The 12708-nt window shown below is 44.4% G+C and overlaps 1 protein-coding gene across 1 annotated transcript in view; it reads left to right on the forward strand.

Moving 5' to 3' along the window:
• Window positions 1-12708, forward strand: part of LOC135540333 (neuron navigator 1-like) — a 159882-nt gene that overhangs the window by 82122 nt on the left and 65052 nt on the right. The window contains exon 6 of the mRNA XM_064966922.1: window positions 5978-6340. Within this exon, the coding sequence (XP_064822994.1) occupies window positions 5978-6340 (363 nt within the window). The remainder of the gene's footprint in view (window positions 1-5977; window positions 6341-12708) is intronic.

Raw genomic sequence — 12708 nt, forward strand, 5'->3', positions numbered from 1 at the left:
CAATAACAAAAAACACCAGAGTTTAGCCCCACAGGATACCGAAGAAACTGGCAGAAACCGAAACATTTGTTAACAAAAAGTCATTCTGCATTCAAAGCCTGTATGCCTGCCATTTTGGCTGCTGCTTATCCCCAGCTCAACAGTATGTGCTCTGCCTACCAATGTTCCTTGTCTTTAGGTCTCTCTATGAGGTGTGTACTGCTGATGTGCTAGGGGATTCCATCCCAGACATGAGCTCTGCATTTCCACAGCCCTGGCCTCCAGAGACTGACAGACTGTTCAGTAACTTTACACAAAAACTTTGACCGGAACTTCTAGGCACTGATCAAAATCTACTATAGGTAACACCCACATTCAGTGCTACTAGTAAATCCTCATATTCTAATGACTTTAATAGTTCAGCTCCCTGTCAATACTCCCAAACATATACCATAATGTATGGAATTGTTTGATGTGCATCTATACGTTTAAACTACCTCAATTGAAGCTACATTTCAAAAACTTTCAAAGAAGTACTGTACTAATGTGAGATAGTTAATCATTTCACCGAAGCATTGTGAGATTTGGCCTGTCTTTTTTAAACCTTATGCTTTGTGTAGTTCATACATGCATAATCTATGAGCATAATTACTGTTTTACCTCAATTAGGCACAAAATCCCTAGTTTGAAAGGGACTGTTTTTCTGGAAACTGTGCTGCGCCATTTTCCCAATTTTTTTCCCCCATGTGGGCCAGCCGCGTAGCAATTAGAGGTCTAGCCAATGAGCTTCAGCCCTTCACCATTTAAGTGATTGCTAGCAAGATGCACAAGCAGCAGAGCAAAAGAGAGAGAGAGAGCCAAGATGTGCTTCACATATCTGGACATACTGTATGTAACGTAGTTACTTTTGGCTTGTGGGCACTACTTTCAGAACTACTAGGTAAAGTGTATTCAAATGTACCAGAGAATGTCTTTAACCTCCTAGAGTCGATTGATGCACCGGTTCGTCAAACTAAGTTACATAACAAAAAAATATTCATATAAATGGAAAGGAGAGACACTCATGAACACGATGGAGGCATCCTCTGTTTTGTTCTACAACCCCCTCAAGGAGACTCGTCTGAAGTCGGTACCGTGGATGTGCCAACTTCTGTTTAGTAGCGTCCGAACCGTTTGGGCTAACATGTTCTGTCAATCCCTTTCAAACATACTTTATTTTTCAAGACCATCATGTTCGGTACACGTTTCAGACTGTCTCTATCACGATGAGACACAAACAATAACAAAAACACCAGAGTTTAGCCCCACAGGATACCGGAGAAACTGGCAGAAACGGAAACAATTTTTAACAAAAAGTCATTCTGCATTCAAAGACTGTATGCCTGCCATTTTGGCTGCTGCTTACTGTCTCTATCACAAACTAATGGGACCCAACTGTGGGAAGGGGAGATTGTCATGAACACTACGGTGTTCTACGTTGTGATCTACAACCACAAGTGTCAGGAGACTTGTCTGAAGGTAACTGGTACCAGTTTACAAAAACCAATGGAAGTACGAAGGTAGTTTTGTGCCGACCCAAAAAAGGGGGTTAAATATGTGTAAAAAAGTTTTTTTAATATCTCCTAGATATAGGACAGACACTTACTTCAATACCTTTGTTTCTTACGATTCTTTAAAAAATATATATATATTTATTTTTGCCATGTGCGATTCAATGCATTTCTATAAAGTTGACAAGTCATTTCTCCAACAATTGTTTACAGACAGATTATTTCACTTATAATTCACTGTATCACAATTCCAGTGGGTCAGAAGTTTACATACACTAAGTTGACTGTGCCTTTAAACAGCTTGGAAAATTCCAGAAAATTATGTCATGGCTTTAGAAGCTTCTGATTGGCTAATTGACATCATTTGAGTCAATTGGAGGTGTATCTGTGGACGTATTTCAAGGCCTACCTTCAAACTCAGTGTCTCTTTGCTTGACATCATGAGAAAATCAAAAGAAATCAGCCAAGACCTCAGAAAAAAATTGTAGACCTCCAAAAGTCTGGTTCATCCTTGGGCGCAATATCCAAATGCCTGAAGGTACCACGTTCATCTGTACAAACAATAGTACACAAGTATAAACACCATGGGACCACGCAGCCGTCATACCGCTCAGGAAGAAGACGGGTTCTGTCTCCTATAGATGAACGTACTTTGGTGCGAAAAGTGCAAATCAATCCAAGAAAAACAGTAAAGGAGCTTGTGAAGATGCGGGAGGAAACAGGCACAAAAGTATCTATATCCACAGTAAAATGAGTCTTATATTGACATAAGCTGAAAGGCAGCTCAGCAAGGGAGAAGCCACTGCTCCAAAACCTCCATAAAAAAGCCAGACTGCGGTTTGCAACTGCACATGGGACAAAGATCATACTTTTTGGAGAAATGCCCTCTGGTCTCATGAAACAAAAATAGAACTGTTTAGCCATAATGACCATCGTCATGTTTGGAGGAAAAAGAGGGAGGCTTGCAATCAGAAGAACACCATCCCAACCATGAAGAACGGGGGTGGAGGCATCATGTTGTGGGGGTGCATTGCTGCATGAGTGACTGGTGCACTTCACCAAATAGATAGCATAATGAGGCAGGAACATTATGTGGATATATTGAAGCAACATCTCAAGACATTAGATAGGAAGTTAAAGCTTGGTCACAAATGGGTCTTACAAATGGACAATGACCCCAAGCATACTTCCAAAGTTGTGGCAAAATGGCTTAAGGATAACAAAGTCAAGGTATTGGAGTGGCCATCACAAAGCCCTAACCTCAACCCTATTCAAAATTGGTGGGCAGAACTAAAAAAGCATGTGCGAGCAAGGAGGCCTAGAAACCTGACTCAGTTACACCAGCTCTGTCAGGAGGAATGAGCCAACATTCACCCAACTTATTGTGGGAAGCTTGTGGAAGGCTACCCAAAACGTTTGACCCAAGTTAAACAATTTAAAGGCAATGCTACCAAATACCAATTATGTGTATGTAAACTTATGACCCACTGGGAATGTGACGGAAGAAATTAAAGATGAAATAAATATTTCTCTCTAGTATTATTCTGAAATTTCACATTCTTAAAATAAAGTGGTGATCCTAACTGACCAGAGAGGGAATTTGTACTAGGCTTAAATGTCAGGGTCGTTGTCCTTTTGGAAGGTGAACCTGCGGCCCTGTCTGAGCTCCTGAGCACTCTGGAGCAGGTTTACATCAAGGATCTTCCTGTACATTACTTTGTTCATCTTTCCCTTGATCCTGACTAGTCTTCCAGCTGCCACCACCGTGCTTCACCGTAGGGATGGTGCCAGGTTTCCTCCAGACTTGACGCTTGGCATTCAGGTCAGAGAATCTTGTTTCTCATGGTCTGAGAGTCCTTTAGGTGACTTTTGGCAAACTCCAAGTGGGCTACCACGTGCCTTTTACTGAGGAGTGACTTTTGTCTGGCCGCTATCATTAAGGCTTGATTGGTGGAGTGCTGCAGAGCTGGTTGTCCTTCTGGAAAGTTTTCCCATCTCCACAGAGGAACTCTGGAGGTCTGTCAGAGTGACCATCTGGCTCTTGGTCACCTCGCTGACCAAGGCCCTTCTCCCCTGATTGCTCAGTTTGGCTTGTCGGCCAGCTCTAGAAATAGTCTTGGTGGTTCTAAACTTCCATTTTAGAATGATGGAGGCCAATGTGTTCTTGGGGATCTTCAATGCTGCAGACATCTGGACAAGAGGAATACCTATGTGAGAATGCTGTTCATCGACTACAGCTTGGCATTTAACACCATAGTACTCTCCAAGCTCGTCATCAAGCTCAAGACCCTGGGTCTCGACCCCGCCCTGTGCAACTGGGTACTGGACTTCCTGACAGGCCGCCCCCAGGTGGTGAGGGTAGGCAACAACATCGCCACCCCGCTGATCCTCAACACTGGGGCCCCACAAGGGTGCGTTCTGAGCCCTCTCCTGTACTCCCTGTTCACCCACGACTGCGCGGCCACGCACGCCTCCAACTCAATCATCAAGTTTGCGGACGACACAACAGTGGTAGGCTTGATTACCAACAACGATGAGACGGCCTACAGGGAGGAGGTGAGGGCCCTTGGAGTGTGGTGTCAGGACAATAACCTCACACTCAACGTCAACAAAACTAAAGAGATTATTGTGGACTTCAGGAAACAGCAGAGTGAACACCCCCCTATCCACATCGATGGAACAGTAGTGGAGAGTGTAGTAAGTTTTAAGTTCCTCGGCATACACATCACAGACAAACTGAATTGGTCCACTCACACAGACAGCATCGTGAAGAAGGCGCAGCAGCGCCTCTTCAACCTCAGGAGGCTGAAGAAATTCGGCTTGTCACCAAAAGCACTCACAAACTTCTACAGATGCACAATCGAGAGCATCCTGGCGGGCTGTATCACCGCCTGGTACGGCAACTGCTCCGCCCACAACCGTAAGGCTCTCCAGAGGGTAGTGAGGTCTGCACAACGCATCACCGGGGCAAACTACCTGCCCTCCAGGACACCTACACCACCCGATGTTACAGGAAGGCCATAAAGATCATCAAGGACAACACCCACCCGAGCCACTGCCTGTTCACCCCGCTATCATCCAGAAGGCGAGGTCAGTACAGGTGCATCAAAGCTGGGACCGAGAGACTGAAAAACAGCTTCTATCTCAAGGCCATCAGACTGTTAAACAGCAAACACTAACATTGAGTGGCTGCTGCCAACACACTGACTCAACTCCAGCCACTTTAATAAAGGGAATTGATAGGAAATGATGTAAAATATATCACTAGCCACTTTAAACAATGCTACCTAATATAATGTTTACATACCCAACATTATTCATCTCATATGTATACGTATATACTGTACTCTATATCATCTACTGCATCCTTATGTTATACATGTATCACTAGCCACTTTATCTATGCCACTTTGTTTACATACTCATCTCATATGTATATACTGTACTCGATACCATCTACTGTATCTTGCCTATGCGGCTCTGCACCATCACTCATTCATATCTTTATGTACATATTCTATATCCCCTTACACTGTGTTTAAGAAATTAGTTTTGGAATTGTTAGTTAGATTACTTGTTGGTTATTACTGCATTGTCGGAACTAGAAGCAGAAACATTTCGCTACTCTCGCATTAACATCTGCTAACCATGTGTATGTGACAAATAAAATTTGATTTGATTTGGTTGGTGAATATGGTTATGTCATGGCCAGACTCAGCAGAAACTACTCTCTAGTCTAGACTATAACTACTTTTTAATCTCAACTAGAACTATTCTCTAATCTAAACTAGAACTAGTCTCGAATCTAAACTAGAACTATTCTCTAATCTAAACTAGAACTAGTCTCTAATCTAGAACTACTGTCTAGTCTGAGCTCTCGCTCTACATGTACACATTGGCTCACCTTTCACTAGCTGACACTGGTCCAGAGTAGTTATGAAAAAGTTCTGGCCCGCTTGAGCAATCATACATTTTTTCAGTTGGGGTGTGTGATTAAGCACTGATTGCCCTTGGTCTGTAAATCCCAGGTGGTAATGATGTTGTGAACATATGCTGAGGGTTATGAATGATCCTGTCAAAGGGAGAGAGGGGAGAAACTAGACGCTTCTCTTTTCACGCAATGATAATATATCCTTACATTGTAGCTAGTGACTTGCCCCTGAGTTCTGAGATCTTTGCTGTCGTGGCTGAAGGCTGAGAGTGAATGTTACAGTCGTATCTAGGTCAGCAGAGACTATATGGCTGGATGGATTCCTTTAAATGCCGACTGACAGAGAGGGAAAAATATAGAAAAAGTAGCTTTTCTCTCTCTAGAATTCTTTCTCTTTATAATAATATAATAATAATATCATAGTCCCTCAAACTCTACATTTTCCTTTCCTTTCTGTCCTCTTTCACCCATTCAATTTCTACAATTCTATAACCTCTCCCTCACCTTCTCTCCCCAGCTGTCTGGACAGCAGTACTGTTTGCTACGACAGTGACGAGACGAACGGCCGCAGCATGTCCAGTCAGTCCAACCGCTCCTCTCCTCTCTCCTGGCGCCACGGCCAATCCAGCCCCCGGATGCAGGCTGGAGACGCTCCTTCTTCCACGGGCAGCGGTGGGTACCAGGGGGGCAAGGCCGGGTCCCAGTACACGGCCCACACAATGCCTGCCCGAGTCTCCAGCCGTTTCAGCCACTCCTCCCGAATGGAGCTCATCGAAGGGCTGGATGTGGATGATACGGACCTCAAGTCTGGTTACCTGAGCGACACCGACCTGCTGGGCAAGAGCATGCCAGAGGATGACGACGACAACCTGGCCAATGGGTAAGAGTCTATACCAGGGGTGTCAACTCATTCCATAGATGACCGATTGTCCAAATAAGACCTAGAAAAACCAGGTGAGGCGAGTTCCTAACCAATCAGTGACCTTATTGATCAATTAAGTACTTGGACCTCCATGGAATGAGTTCGACACCTGTGGTCTATTCTGTTGTCTAACTCAGGGTTCTCCTACTCTGATTGTGAGGGGTTCTCCTATTCTGGTTGTGGGGGGTTCTCCTACTCTGATTGTGAGGGGTTCTCCTATTCTGGTTGTGGGGGGTTCTCCTACTCTGATTGTGAGGGGTTCTCCTTCTCTGGTCGTGGGGGGGGGGTTCTCCTACTCTGGTCATGGTGGGGGTTCTTCTACTCTAGTGTTGGGGTGGTTCTCCTACTCTGGTTGTGGGGAGGTTCTCCTACTCTGATCATGGTGTGGCATCTCCTACTCTGGTCGTGGGTGTGCGTTCTCCTACTCTGGTCGTGGGGGGGGGGGGTTCTCCTACTCTGGTCATGGTGTAGCATCTCCTAGTCCGTTCTTGGGTGTGGGTGTGGGGTTCTCCTACTCTGGTCGTGGTGGGGCATCTCCTACTCTGGTCGTGGGTGTGTGGGGGGTTCCTCCTACTCTGGTCGTAGGTGTGTGGGGTGGGTTCTCCTACTCTGGTCGTGGTGGGGCATCTCCTACTCTGGTCGTGGGTGTGTGGGGGGTTCCTCCTACTCTGGTCGTAGGTGTGTGTGGGGGGGTTCCTCCTACTCTGGTTGTGCGTGTGTGGGGGGGGGGGGTTCTCCTACTCTAGTCGTGGTGAAGGCTGCAGTAACAGTTCTGCAGTAACACTCACTTTGCATCCTACTGTTAAATGATCTTTAATGTAGTCCTTGTGAATACTATAGTAGTTGTGGTCACTTGTTCTTTGGACCATAACGATCCTAAAACATACAGCATGTCATAAAGCAATCATCAATCAAGCATACATTTGGATGAGACACTTTTTTGTGGGTAAAAAATGGCTTTGCGTTGGCACTTGTGCTTGGAGTAGCCCTCTCATAGTGCTGTCCTCAGATGTAACTTTTGTTCATGGGTCTGTTATCTAGTGGGTCTGTCAATGGGTCTGTTTCATGGGTCTGTCCTTCATGGGTCTGTCATTCATGGGTCTGTCAGGGCTTCATGGGTCTGTCAGGGCTTCATGGGTCTGTCAGGGCTTCATGGGTCTGTCAGGGCTTCATGGGTCTGTCAGGGCTTCATGGGTCTGTCAGGGCTTCATGGGTCTGTCAGGGCTTCATGGGTCTGTCAGGGCTTCATGGGTCTGTCAGGGCTTCATGGGTCTGTCAGGGCTTCATGCAGCAACCATCTCAGGCTGATTCTGCTGAGACGTATCTGGATTTTGTTAAAACCTTTCTGCTGAGTAGAGAGTACCCTGGCAATAAAGTCCTGCAGTATTCCTTGAGGGTAGCTGTGATGAGTATCGACTTGCATGTGAATCATCAGCTATTATTCTCAGATGAGTTATCTGGTATTACTAATGTGGATCCCCCTCTGGCTGAAACTCATTGTTCTATGAAATATGTTGTGGTTGTTTGTTTTTGGGTGGATATGGCAACTAGTGAATAAACACATGTGCAAACACAAGGTTTAAAAAATAGTCTAGAATCCAGAGTAATTCCAAAGTTTCAGCTTCACTATTCAATCTCTGTTCTTAGCCACTCCAAGAACTAGGGAAATTATGTGCTGAAATCAGACATTTTGCCTGACCCGTTTTTGAAAGGAATCTTCCATTTTATAGCGATAGTAAACCAAGATGGCCGATTGGCAGGAAACCAGAGCTGGAACTCTAAATGGTTCTAAATGAGTGCAGATCCCGTCTGAGTTGTGCAGTAATAACATTCATTACATGCCTCTTGCAGAGCTGGCCATGTCCCAGACAGCTGTGGGCATTCATTCATTCACACCCACATCCCACTGCAGAAACCGAGGACGGTGTGACTTACACAAACACACACACAGAGCCAATCACTGCCTGCCCCTGCACTAAATGTGTTTTAGCAAGTCCCTTGGTGCTACCAAAAAAAACAGAAGCAAAAAGTATTGACATAGAGTATGACATTGGTTTAAAGTACTCCCCTACATTTTTAACAGAGTCATAACCCACTAACTTACTAATACTAACTGCCCATTAGTAACAGTAGCCTAACGATCAATGCCATGGTACGGCATCAGTCAGATCCTAGGTCAGGGTGTGTCACGATGTCAAGGTGTGTGAAGATGTGTCGTCAAGGTGTGTCAGGCTGTGTCAGGCTGTCAGGTGTTCTGTCTGTCAGGTGTTCTGTCTGCCAGCTGCAGCATTCTCTCCTTTAATATCTCTTTCTCACTCTCTTTCAAACTCAAAACTCTCTCATTCTCTCTCTCTCACCCTCTTAGAATTTCCCCTCTTACCTCCCATCCATCTCTCTCCCTTTCATTCTCCCCCATCCATCTCTCTCTCTCCCTCTCACTCTCCCCCATCCATCTCTCTCTCTCTCCTCATTTCCTTTGTGTCACATCCTCTCTTTAATTCCCTCTCCCAAGTTGACAGTCAGTAGGCAGGGAAAAGAAAGGCTGAGGGAATCCAGGCCAGTTCTCTGGTGTGATGTGAGCAGCTTTATCTCTGCTCCACATGCACTGGCATTTAATCTGCAGCTTCTTGGGCAGATTGAAGTAAAATACAGCGCGAGAGTGAGATAGTATGTCTGATTTTAGAAATACTTGATAGTGAGTGCTCAGCATTGTGCCACCCATGTCCTCAATCACTAAATAAAGGTTAAACAAAAACGAAATAATAATCACCAGGTGAGTATTTGAAGGTGACCATGATGAGAGTCCCTATACCTCCTGTGTTGTGCCACCTATTCCAAGGTCAGTCCATACCCAGGACTAAGGGCATTTTAGTCATTTAGCAGACAGTCTTCTCCAGTGCAACTTACAGTAGTGAGTGTATACATTTCCAAAGTTGTTTCATACTGGTCCCCCATGGGAACCAAACCCACAACCCTAGCGTTAAAAGCTCCATGCTCCACCAACTGAGAGAGAGAGAGAGAGAGACACACACACACACACACACACACGGACACACACACACTAGCACACACTCTTTATCTGTCAGAATTTAATTGAGGGGAGAGGCTAATCTACCAGGAGAGAAGCTAATCCAGGTCTGAAAAATGGAAGAGATAACTCATGCTTTAGATTTCCTCTATAATACACTGCTCAGCATACCTCTGAACACATTAGCATTTTTTGGTAACACTACTGTCCTTGTTGGCAACCATTAATTCATTTAATCCGAGTGGTACTGTACACTCAAATGCAAAAATAATCCACAATGCTGACAGCACTCTAAACACACACACACAATCAAACACACATACAGTTGAGCTCTTTGGAAACCATTAGCCTCTACCCATCTCTTGAAAATAGATCATTTCTGCAAGCCTCTCTTGCGTCACCATAGCAACCAGCTCCAATGTGATGGTGGGGAAAGGGAACATTTATCCAGCTCTTCCACCATCATCCCTAGTATAGTCTTCTTTATCTGAATCGAAGCTATGGTAATCATGTCAATCATATCCAAAGGGAAGTTTGACTTGCATGGGTAACATGGGAATGTTGAGCTAAAATGGTTCCTGAAATTAAATATAATTTTCACATCTATTATTCTAGTGGTTCTGTATTCTGATTTCTGGTTGGTTGTAAGGATGTTAACCTTTTATGGATGAACAGTTTTTGTGCTGAAGTTGCTTCCAGAGGCAGTTTGGAACTTGGTAGTGAGTGTTGCATCCAAGGATAGACAATTTTTGGTGCTATGCACTTCACCACTCTGTGGTCCGGTTCTGTGAGCTTAATTTGATGGTGTGTATAAACTTTTGTATCTATAGTTTACATGCTACCAATCCAGATGGTCTAGTCATACATTCAGAGCACGTGGCTGTGGATGGTCTCTGTGAGATTGGGTTCTAGGGAGCTTTACTGACACTTTACTGACTGATGGCTGTGTGATATCTACAGCTGGTCTACACTTTACTGACTGATGGCTGTGTGATATCTACAGCTGGTCTACACTTTACTGACTGATGGCTGTGTGATATCTACAGCTGGTCTACACATTACTGACTGATGGCTGTGTGATATCTACAGCTGGTCTACACTTTACTGACTGATGGCTGTGTGATATCTACAGCTGGTCTACACTTTACTGACTGATGGCTGTGTGATATCTACAGCTGGTCTACACATTACTGACTGATGGCTGTGTGATATCTACAGCTGGTCTACACATTACTGACTGATGGCTGTGTGATATCTACAGCTGGTCTACACTTTACTGACATATGTTCCTCTGAGTGATGAGGACAGAGAGAGATGGAAGGGAAGGGTGTAACACACAGGGGTGTGTTCAGAACGGGTGAAAGGTCAGATAAAAATATGATGCATAGAGCTGACAGGCTCTATTATTCCCCATGACAAGGAAGGTACTCTATGTTCTACAAAATACGTTTCCATTTGAATTAGGCTTCTCTTTGTTAAGTCTGTAGGAATCTGTATGGTACAATCATAATGTCTTTATAATGACAGAATAGTTATCCTCTTCACACCAGATAATAATGGAGGCTTATGGTGGTTTAACCGTTACCAGTATCGTATTATATTGTTAGCAGCCATTTGAAACACTTTCTACATGTTTTGGTCTCCGTGAATCATATTCCACTTATTGGGTTACACATAAATAATGACATTATTATTGAATATGTGTTTGTTTTTATTTTCCAAAGCCGATAGAGAAGTGATCAATGTCCCACTATTCAATGCCATCTCAACAAACATAGATTTACGTGGTGCACCCCTCTGTCAATTATGGTTACATACTTGGACCCACCAAGTAGCGCCATCAGTGTTCTGTTGCAACCCGATTGGTACTTTCTCATGTCCAATCGCTTCGTTTCAAAGGAGAATAATCTGTTTGGTCATTCGTTCTTTGATTGATGAAGCGAATGGTTTAATGCTTTAAACAGGACATGCAAACATGGAGATTTTCTAAAGGAGGCCCACCCAGAATGCTCTCTGTTTATCACGACCAAGGGATTTACTCTCTTTTCCTGGCAGACGTTGATTAACTAAAAACATTACTGAAAGCTTATTTAGACTTTCAGACAGAAAACTAATGACTGTCAGCATTTTATTTGGATTCAGATTCTGCCCCGTTTACAGAACCAGCTGTAAAGCACTTGACTGCACAGCATGTTATCGATTATGGCAGTGCCTACTGGCATCAATGAGTAGCCTAGATTATTGTATGGAACGGGAGTAAATATAAGGCTATCTATTCCCCCCCCCCCCACACACACACACACACACACACACTCTTTCCCATTGTGTAAGGTTCGGTAATGTAATGTGTGTGGGAACATGGTGGTGCAGGGCTGGTGGACTATAGCCAGCTAGGTGTGTGTGTGTGGGGGTGTGTGTGTGTGTGTGTGTGTGTGTGTGTGTGTGTGTGTGTGTGTGTGTGTGTGTGTGTGTGTGTGTGTGTGTGTGTGTGTGTGTGTGTGTGTGTGTGTGTGTGTGTGTGTGTGTGTGTGTGTGAAAGCAGTTCAGGAAAGATAAGGGGAAAGGAAGGCTGGTGCAGCAACACGCCTCTCATCATGCGGCACATGGATCAGGATGTGCTGCCATGGCAACCCTCCTCCTCTGACCCACTGTTCGGCTGTGCATTGTGTATCAGTGTGCGTTAGTGAGCGTGTGTGTGTGTAGCTGTGTGTGTGTGCGGCTGTGTGTGAGGAGGATGAAGTGGTTTCATATTGACCTGTTAAGCAGATTGTTCTGCATGCAAACATGAAACGGTGTAGTGGGCGACTGGGAGCTGGATGTCTCCGGCTCGTACCTATTGATAGAAATCATCTCTGAATCCCTCTATGGCAGACATATTGGATGGTTTCTGAGCTGCTATCAATAATTGCGGCACAAAGACTTGCAGGTGGTCATTACATCTGGGGCGGCAGGGTAGCCTAGTGGTTAGAGCATTGGACTAGTAACCGGAAGGTTGCGAGTTCAAACCCCCAAGCTGACTAGGTGCAAATCTGTCGTTCTGCCCCTGAACAGGCAGTTAACCCACTGTTCCCAGGCCATCATTGAAAATAAGAATTTGTTCTTAATTGACTTGCCTGGTTAAATAAAGGTATAAAAAATTTAAATTGATTGAGGTCATGAGAATGCAATAAGTTATTTCATAGTGGTGTTTGTTTCTGATGAACAACAAACACAATGCTCAGTTAGATTACCACAAATAATTCATATATAAGGCTGTTTAAAATGCAGTACTATTCAGAAACTGCCCAGAGAGATTCAT

Source organism: Oncorhynchus masou, chromosome 5, assembly GCF_036934945.1.
Source record: "Oncorhynchus masou masou isolate Uvic2021 chromosome 5, UVic_Omas_1.1, whole genome shotgun sequence".
Classification (NCBI taxonomy): Eukaryota; Metazoa; Chordata; class Actinopteri; order Salmoniformes; family Salmonidae; genus Oncorhynchus; species Oncorhynchus masou.